The following is a 9979-nucleotide window of genomic DNA, read 5'->3' as shown; positions in this document are numbered from 1 at the left end:
TTTCAAGGCCAATTATGGCCTTAAGATACAGTGGCAGCAAAGGCACTTAGAATAAAATGGCACCTGGAACCAAAGAGAAAATGATTCCCTGTGGGCACAGGACTAACCAGTGTCTATGTGAAAGGGTGACCTTATTGCAGAGTTTCCCAAGCTTAGGTGAAGCTGGTTTGGAGCAGGGGTGGTGGGGTTTAAAAGCTAGATTCCTCTGTGGAAATAATTCCTTTGATTTCACTTGTGATGTTACACAAAAGCAGAAGGTCCGGAAGAGTCTTTATCCTTCATGTTTACCAAGATTCTCTGACCTCCCCGAAGTTGTGTGTGTAATTAAAGGAAGCTTGCTTTGTGTAGTGCTTGGCGAGCAAGAGAAAAACGTGTGTTGAGGGTGGGAGGCTGCAGGTGTGAACATTCCTCCGGGTTTTAAAACAGTCTTTGCTGCCGTTCTGATGCTTAACAGTTTGGAAGTCAAGTAGAGGAAGGAGTTAGAAATTGCCGGTCTAATATCTGAAATTATAAATGTGAAACAAAGCAGGGGATACATACTTGTCCAAAAAATATAAGCGAATGAAGTAAACCCAAAGTATTGGGGGAAATTAATTTTTTAAATATCTCAATTTTTATATGAAAATTTTGAGTTCTTAAAAGTGATAACTGATGGTTCTGTGTACTGTTTCAAATTTATCTCCATACAGATGAAAACTCTGTATAACAATGTGTACGTTCCTTCAAAAAAGATACCGCCGCTGACATTCTTTGTATATATATTTAATAGACGTATCAAGAACATGTACATTACATAAATATATCAGTAAGGAAACAGGTTTAAAAGCTATAAATATGTAGAAAGGATTGGGAAGACTATGATTCTATCCTAGAATTCTATCCTAGAAGAGGGGACTACACTTAATCAGATACTGCTGGTTGTAACTACAACTTAACTTCATCAAAATACACCTCGACTGCAAAATCTGAACGATAAATTTTCCATGTTTTTGGTTTGTGAGGATTATCCAGTTCATTTCTTGAAAGATATAACCTAGAATAGAAAAAAAAATTACATTTTAGGGCTAACAGGAAAGCCCTGCTGGATACCCTTGTTAGAATTAAAAAAAAAAAAAAAATAGCCTTGCTGGTCACCTTTAGTCTCAGCCCCTTCTTGGTGTCTGGTTAGCTTTCTAAGAGCCAGCTCTCCCACTTTCTCTATTAAGACACGGAATGTCATAACCTTCAGTAACAGTGTGCTACTGATTCTTTTAATATTGCCTTTTAAGGAATTAACATCTGGGTTTAATTTCTATATGTGACAGCAGACTAGATGTATATTAAAACCCAGTAACAAAATGAGTGCCTTTTAAATGATGAAGTTGGCATTTGGGGCAAATTAACAGTCTCCGTAACTAACAGAAACAACTTTGCCAAGTAGTACGGTAAATTTGTAAAAGCTAAATCTTTATAAACCATAAAAATGAGAAATGTGATCTAGTTTGTTGCCCAATATATGAACAGTGTTTTAAAAGGAAAAAATAAAAAGCTGTCCTTTAGCAAGGACCACTTTTGAGGAAGGTGTAGCACCAAATGAAGTTTCACCCCATTATCTATTTGAGGGACTTTGCTCGGACTGAGTCAAAGTTTGTATACATTTAGGGAGAAAATTGGTAAAAACGTTCCTTCAAATTCAAAGTTCACTCTGTCAAAATCCACTAACAGTGTGTGCATTATAGGTGTGTGGACCAGCTGTTCAGTTCACTGTTGCCTTTCTGGACTTGAGGTGGAATTAGGTGAAGTTCACACTTTAAGAAAAGGCTAGTATTGTATGTCATGAGAACTATTATATATACGCCACATACAATCACAGCCACTTCAAAAACTCACCTGTATGATTTTTGGAATATTTTTCCTTTTGTATTGAATGGTATGGTGCTAAAAATCATCTCAACTTTTCAGCACCACAGAACAAATACTCAAAGTGGGGAACTTGTAGATTTAGGAGTGAGTTTCCAGATATGGTAGAAGTTCTTTGGGAAATTTTTCAAATAATTACTTTAAAAAAAATTACTCAGTTTTTAGAATCATTTTAAATGAGAGACTATTAATGATTTTCAAAGCTGTCTTCATTGATACTTACTGTGTCTTACAACTTCTGCCCTAGATATAAATGTGTCAATCAGCTTCTAAACTAACTGAAGCCTCCCTGGACGATGCCTTACTTTGGGATAGAATTTGATGTTAGTTATCAGTAAATCAGCACACACTGAGGACCTGCCGTATTCAAGGTACTGAGCAGACTCATATTAAACTTCCATGGGAGGGATTTATTACCACACTCAAGATCTGATTATAGTGTGTTTTAATGTATAGTGCAGTCCCATGGCATGGGCCTTGAGGATAATGCAACAGTGGGTCTCAAGAATAACCATATTTTAAAAACCAGATCGCGATAAGCAAGGCAGTGAAGATTGGTATCTTGAGGATTTTTTTTTGTTTCTATAAATTGAGTTTATGGCAGTCTGCAAAAGGCTTTCCATTATGCGTTATAAAGACATGGGGGATTAGGCTGTTTCTACTGGATTAGATCATAGTCGTACCTGTTATCTTGTATGAAAGATGTATGGAACCAAAAGTAAAATGGACAGTTGTCATAGTACCGAGGAAGAGCCTAAAAAAGACATGGTTTAAAAAAAAAAAGGTTATTTTTCACAGTAAAATTGATACCAAGAACTAATCATTCCAAAGGGATTAAAATTGCTTCCTTTATTCATTTGTATGTTCACCAAATACCAGTAGCTATTGAAAATGCAGCATTTACAGTTTATAGCATTACACTCAAGACATCAAGGAGGAGGCTTTGAGAGATTGCTATTCCTTCCTCTTGCCCTGTCTAGCAAAAATTTTTAAGAAAACGTATTTCTTCTATGATAGGTATTCATAAAGTTAGACACTGGTCTTTTAATCTGATTTGGATAGCGCTAAACAGATACGAAGGACCTATTCATGCCCCAATGTAGTATCCATAGCTATACTGGATGGTTAACCATTACTGATTATAGAAGTACCTACAATTTCTTAAAGTGCTTTTACCTCATGGCCCTTAAAAATCACAAAGGCCAGATATTACCAGCACCCTCTTGGCTAGTGCCCCTTACACCAGCGCTTCTGCTTAGAAAAACACTGATGAGGGCAGTTCAGACTGGCTCCATTATTCAAGGGGTAACCCGTCCAACATGGAACTCCAGGTCACTGGCTTCAACACGTTTACCACTTCAAACGTAATAAGTTCTCCAACAGGGAGCAAGCAGGGGATGAAGGAGGGCACAGCAAATACGCTTTACGTTGACCAACACAGTTACTTGTTGGCAGTTCTGACTGATGACTTAATAGGAAAATGAAACGATTTGAGGCTTAGAAATGTGCTGCATACAGAATAATACTCAGGCATACATTTTAGGACAGGTCAATGTAAATTATACCCTCATGATATTCAGAGTGATGACAATGGCAGACATTCTTATTTTTCATAAGGAAAATATTGGATTAAATATACTATTTAAAATGAATTATATATCAATTGAGAGGAAAGCAAAAATCTCCCTCAAAGTGTTTTCTGAATTGTGGGGAGCAATGTGTTTTAAAGACACAAAACAAAAATGTGATCACCGCAATGTAGGAACACATACTTTTTTTTTTTTTAAACATTCTGGTTTTTGTATTTTTCTTATCTGAAAATTAATACATGTAAATTGTGTAGAACTTAGGGGAAAAAAACCCAAATGAGCCATAAAAGATGTTTAATTACATATGCTCTTCTTTTTAAAAATTTTGTTACAGATGTGACTTGGTTTTCTCCCCCTCCCTGGCTAGGGGTTGACATCTGTCATCTCCCTTGTTGGGAACTGTAGCAAAGGAAAGGCCAAACCAGAATCATTCAAAAGACCAGACAAGAAGAACAGCATAGGTTACCACTTGGTTACTCACCGAAGAGAGAAACCTCACTTTTACCTCATCATACAGAAGTGGAGAGTTGAATATATTAATTATTACTCTGTTTGATTCAGCGTCATGAACTATCTGTGAACAAACACACGGAATTCAGAACTATTAACCTAGCTGATAATGAGATAACAGTGAAGTCCCTGTTCACTTACTGAGGCTTCTTATACTTACCAAGTACTCTTGGTCTTATAGCCTAATCACTCCATGTATAAATATTAATCATTATTTCTGTAAAGTTGCAATACTTTTATTTACCTTTTTAAAAAGTCAGCGTGGTTGAGGGTTATGGTGGGGCACTATTAAAAAGCAAGATTATTCAATTTAGACTTTAACCAAGAAGCCATTACTGTTGAATGCGTCATCTGATTTTTATGTTAGGAATCTGTAGGCAGCTCAGTTTTAAAGCTGGCAACCACATTCAAAAAGCAAAGCATGATTGGTCACGTTTTCTCAAAACTATTTTCTGATGGGATCATAGGCCTTGACCATAGCAGATTGATGGATGGAGTGACCAAAGATAGGTCAAGTCTCTAGAATGAATGACTTTGAAGCTATACTGAGTATGTCTTTGTTATTGATCTACTGTTCTATGATAATGGTACCCACAATGAGAAGAGTCCACGGTAGACCCTGTGAAAAATAGAAAAGAAAGTGCAGATGCAGCTGATGCTTCCGGGGGTTAAACACATCAAGAGCAATAGCAGAATGGTGTATTATTACGTGTCAGGCTGTATGATGGAGACTAAGAGTGCTGTTGTGTGCTCCAGCGAGGTAGATTGAGGTGTAGAATGAGAAGGTCTCACCAAGGAGGCAGAAACTGAGTTGGGCATGGAAGGATCTATACAGATGAAGAGGAGGACCGAGGCGGGATCACGATGTGGAGCTGGGAAGATGCCATACTCACCTGCTCCCAAGGACACGCCAACACTACCACTACCTAAAGAACACCTCTCTGAGAATGACCTGAAGACGAGCAGAACAGCTCTTCTACAACTAAGGATATGAAGGAAAAACAGTGAGACAGGTCGGAGGGCCAGGGATGTGGTCTAATCAGGACCCACACTCCCAGTGTGGCTCCCCACAAGCAGGAGGAGATATCACAAAAACGGAACTTCTCCCTAAGGAGTAGTCGGGTGGGAACTCCACATCAGACACCCCACATCTGCACTGGGAAGATGAACCCCTGGTTGAAAACCAGCAGGGCTTGTGTCCGGGAGAGCCAAAAGGCTGCAGGAAACCAAGACTTCACTCTTAAACAGCATGGGCACAAACTCACTTCAAGTCCTGGGGCAGGAGCAGCCATCTGAAAAGTGCTCAGGCTATACGTGAAGTAGATTCATTAACTTGAGGGTGAGTGCCAGAGGGGCAGGCATTTAAGAAATTCTCCCTCCACCTCGCTGGCCCAGCACTGATGGGCCATTTTGAACATCTGAACACTGCTTGCCAGGCCCCAGCTGGCACCCCTCCAAAGCGACTCCTATCCTGACACACCCAGCAGGAGTTCTCAACTGGGTCTGGCCCCCACTACCACCGCCTGTCCCCCTAAAGCAGCTTCCACCCTGGGGGGGGGGGCAGCTCACTCAACTGAGCCTGCAACTGCTGTGGTACGCCAGCCCTGCCCACAAAGGAGCCGGCAAGCTTGGGGTCCAGGCCCAGCCACTCGTGCACCTAAAGCAGCTGTGGTGCCACTCCAACAGGAGGGCCATGCACCCAAAAGGACAACAGCCCTGGCTCTGCTGACCAGTGGGGATTGCTCTTCTGGGTCCCAAAGGAAACCTGCATAAGGCTACTTTTTCCAGACCAGCTCTACCTAATACACAGAAACAAACACAGGGAGTTAGGGAAAATGAGGAGGCAGAGGACTATGTTCCGAATGATAGAACAAGACAAAACCTTAGAAAAAGAACTACACAATGTGGACATAAGTAACCTACCTGAAAAAGTACTCAAAGTAATGCCCACCAAAGTTGGGAGAAGAGCGACCACAGGGACAACCTCAACAAAGAGGTATAAAATATAAAAATGAAACAACCAGAGCTGAAAAACACAGTAAGTGAAATGAATAACACACGAGATGGGAGCAACAGCATATCAGATGCAAAAGCACAGAAAGAGAACTAGTTACACCCACACAAGACTATCAGCTGATTTTTCAGCAGAAACTTTACAGGGGATGTGGGAGTGGCACAAAATAGTCGAAGTACTAAGAGCAAAAACACAACCACGAATACTCTTATCTGGCAAGGTTACTGTTCACAATTGAAGGAGAGAGTTTCCCTGACAAGCAAAATCTAAAGGAAGTCATCACCACTAAACCAAAGACACTAACTGGAAAAGATACATGCACTCCAGTGTTCACAGAAGCATTACTTACGGTGGCCAAGATAAAGAAGCAACCTAATGTCCATTAACAGACAAATGGATCAAGAAGGTGTGGTATACACAACGGAGTACTAAACAGCCATAAAAAATGAAAATTTGCCATTTGCAACAATGTGGATGGACTTGGAGGTATTGTGCTAAGAGAAATAAGAGAAAAATACTGTTTCCTATCACTTACATGTGAAATCTAAAACATAAAATTAGTGAATATAGCAGAAAAGACAGACTCATATAGAAAACAAACTAGTACTTACCAACAAGGAGAGGTAATAGAGTGGGGCAAGACGGGTAGGGGACAAAGAGGTACAAACTTACATATGAAATAAGCTACAGAGATATATTGAACAATACAGGGACTATAACCAATATTTTGTAATAACTATAAATGAAATATAACCTTTAAAAATTGTGACTCACTATGTTGTACACCTGTAACATAATATTGGACATCAACGATACTTTAAAAACATCCAAAAGAATTAAAAAATTAAAAAAACAAAGGCTTTAACAAAAGACGAAAAAACATTAACATAGTAATAAAAGAATCCAGCCAGAGGATATATAGCACTTGAAGACGTTTACGCACCCAACACAGAAGTACCTCAATATGTAAAGCTAATAGTAACAGACAGCAATATAATAATAGTAAGAGATTTTAACATCCCACTTACAGCAATGAACAGCTCATCCAGGCAGAAAATAAAAAAGGGAAGCCCTGACTTTAAGAAGACATTGCTAAGTCTAGAGATTCCTGAACCCCATTCCAGACTTCCTGAATCACACTTTTGGGGTACAACCTAGGAACCTGCATGTTTACAAGTCTCTGGTTATTTTCAGGCATATTAAGATTTCAGAATCAGTGCCATATAATAAAATGATCAAGAAGAAGAGAATAGGGCTAAAAGTGACCAGATTTATGAATTTAAAACTCAGATAGATTTCGGGGAACATGCTTGGCATTGGTAGAAAAGTGAAGGCAAAGCACCCCTCTGAACTGAAAATGTATTCTGGAAAATGCCCTGAAAACTATTTTTGAACAATGAATTTAATTTAGCTCTTGACTTGAATCCAAATCCAGGCTCACCACGTTGGATGGTACCAGAGAGCAACATGGCCTCTCCCTGTGGGGAGCAATGGTCTGGGGAGGTCAATATGCTGAGTTGACATCGGGATTTAAAACAAACACCAGAATGTTCAGTTCACATACTTTCTCTTACCTTACAGTATCTGGAGGCTGAACAGAAAAAGACAGTCTTTCGTTTCATCATTATTTGTACTTCTAGATCACTTCCATCACCTTTTCCAACGCCTGAATGAAATTAAAAAGTTAGGCTGGTTAGAGCAAAGATCAAAATGTCTCACAAATTAACAATATGGATTAAAAAGAGAAAAAGTTATCCCAGCTAACAATGCATCAATATTGAATCATCTGGATCTTGCATGGATTTTGTCTTTGAAAGACAAGTCTTTAAGTCCAATCCTGTCCCCTAAAGCAGAATTTATAAGGCTGGAGGAAAGAAAGACACAGTTCAGCTTTTAAGACTTAGAAACTCATGGCTTTACCTTTCTAGAAAAAAAAAATTAGGCGACTTGTAACCTTTCTTGCTGATACGTTGCTTTCTTCAGACTTCTAGTCATGATGTTCCTTAATATTGAATAGTCTAAATGCCTCTTGCCCTAGTCCAGTTCCTTTTACAGTCTTTATGAAAATATAGTATAGCCATAACCAAACATTCCCGCTATGTTCAGTATATATTTACAATTGGTTTCTTCCCCTCTTTTTTTTCAACTGACCCATTTACTTTAGTATTTCCTTAAAGGGCTGGTTTCTCAAGCATCCAGTTAATTTTTGTTGCTCTCCTTCCAGCCTTGCATATTTCACTTAAATATGCACAGAACTAAAGGTACAGAACTAAAACAAGTATTCTAATCAAGTCATTGACCATTCTCGATTGTTCTCTATTATGTTTGCTTTCATTTAAGTTTGTTCTAACACCACATTATTGAATAGAATTTACTAACACCTGGAATAGAACTATCCAAAACTTGGTATCAAGTTTATTTTAAAAAATAGAATGGCATCCTGCCAAATCAGTCACATCACATCCACAGCCTGGTGGAGGGAGAGAGTACAGGACCCTGGGAAAACCGTCTGGAACAGTAAGAACATCGACCCTCCTGCCCAGTTCTCCAGTTCTCCATAGAGCACTTACCGTGAATTGAATAAATCACAAACTTGTTTATCTTGAGTATTTTCCTTGGAGGAAGATGCAAGTTGTAGGTATTTTTCACCTTCGCAAAATAGCCAACAAATCTACTCTGCAAAACGAGAGAAGTCTCAATTTAAGTGGAGGTGAAGAGTCTGTAGTCAGCATTCCTGAGTTTTCTTAAGGAGAGGAATAGATTAAGGAAACATTTATCAGGGGCTATTTACATAACGAGGCATTTTGGCCTCACAACCATATGTTGCCTCACAATGGAATATATACCTTAGGAAAAAAGACTGAGATAAGAGCCCCGGGGAAGTAACAAGTGAGGAGCCAGGTGCTGTTCAGAGGCTGCTGGGATTGAAAGCAACAGACGATGACATCACAGCAGGATGCAGTTAAGCGCGACTGTGAGACAGGTGGGTCTGAGGGGAGAAGCTTGGCCGTGACTGAGTCAAAGGAAGGTTTGTGTTTGGTGGAGAATGGCCTCCCCTGCATGGGAGAAGGAACATGTGACAACTCAAGGGGAGACCTCCAGAGGCCAGCAGCACATCGTGCGCAGCCTTCTCTTCTCCCAGCCAGCTAGCACTGCCTCACCTTCCATTTCCCCAATTCTACTTCCACAAGGAAGCCCTGGGGATTCTCTTAGCCTAGTCCTTCTCCTATGCCAAGCCACTCAAAGGGCTCTCCTTGAATCTTTTTCTAAAAGCTGAAGAGTTTTGGTACTGAATCAATGGGGAGTTAAATAGCCACCAACCCTTCCCCACCCACTGGAAAGTGTTAGTGAAATTAACTACTATACTCTCCATCGGAAAGGGCCAATTAAGAGAAAGCCCTGGCACGTTCTTAACTCAGGGGCGGATGAAATGCAGTGTGTAGAACGGCCCACAACAGTGCAGGACCAGGCGGGCCTGGTACCTGAGCATCACCGCCCCGCAAGGAGGGAACCCTGTCATGGGGCCTAGTCCCCACATCGCTAGCCCAGTGAATCAGAACAGACTCAGCTGTAGCCTAGGGTGTGCCACGTCTGAACTCAAGTTAGAGAAGCTGCGCGTGACCACTGAGGAAACGGGGAAGAGCTGCTTGCAAGAGCTCCTGCCTCCAAATTGTAGAAGATCTTGAGTGCTAGCTTCCAGCATGTTTGTTGCCATTGGCAGTGGGAAGCCAGTGTGGATTTTGAGCATGAAAAGGCATGATGAGAGCTGGGCTTCAGTAGTTCACGTGTTGCTTTTAGCCTACGGCCTGGGGCTGTCTTTTTTCCTTCTTTTTTTGGTTGGGTGTGGCAGAAAAATATCAGTGGATAAGGCTGAATTCTTTTACCCCAAATTAAATGTCCTGAGCCGGCAGTTAACAGTGTTCTGCTAACGAAGCCGAGGGTGTCTATTCAGCTCCCATCACTTAAC

At 40.4% G+C, this 9979-nt stretch overlaps 1 protein-coding gene across 5 annotated transcripts in view; it reads right to left on the bottom strand.

Annotated features, from left to right (window-relative positions):
- Positions 1-754: 754 nt before the first annotated feature.
- Positions 755-9979, bottom strand: part of LOC105090999 (phosphatidylinositol 3,4,5-trisphosphate 3-phosphatase TPTE2) — an 89496-nt gene continuing 80271 nt past the window's right edge. For all 5 annotated transcript variants that reach the window (XM_010982408.3, XM_031465939.2, XM_010982410.3 and 2 more), the window contains 5 exons: positions 8583-8688; positions 7587-7678; positions 3970-4062; positions 2583-2653; positions 755-1033 (listed from right to left, as the gene is read on the bottom strand). In XM_010982408.3, coding sequence (XP_010980710.1) covers positions 925-1033; positions 2583-2653; positions 3970-4062; positions 7587-7678; positions 8583-8688 — 471 coding nt within the window. In that variant the 3' untranslated portion in view covers positions 755-924. The remainder of the gene's footprint in view (positions 1034-2582; positions 2654-3969; positions 4063-7586; positions 7679-8582; positions 8689-9979) is intronic.

The sequence above is a fragment of the Camelus dromedarius genome, chromosome 13, assembly GCF_036321535.1.
Source record: "Camelus dromedarius isolate mCamDro1 chromosome 13, mCamDro1.pat, whole genome shotgun sequence".
Lineage (NCBI taxonomy): Eukaryota > Metazoa > Chordata > Mammalia > Artiodactyla > Camelidae > Camelus > Camelus dromedarius.
This window is presented reverse-complemented; position numbering and strand designations above follow the sequence as displayed.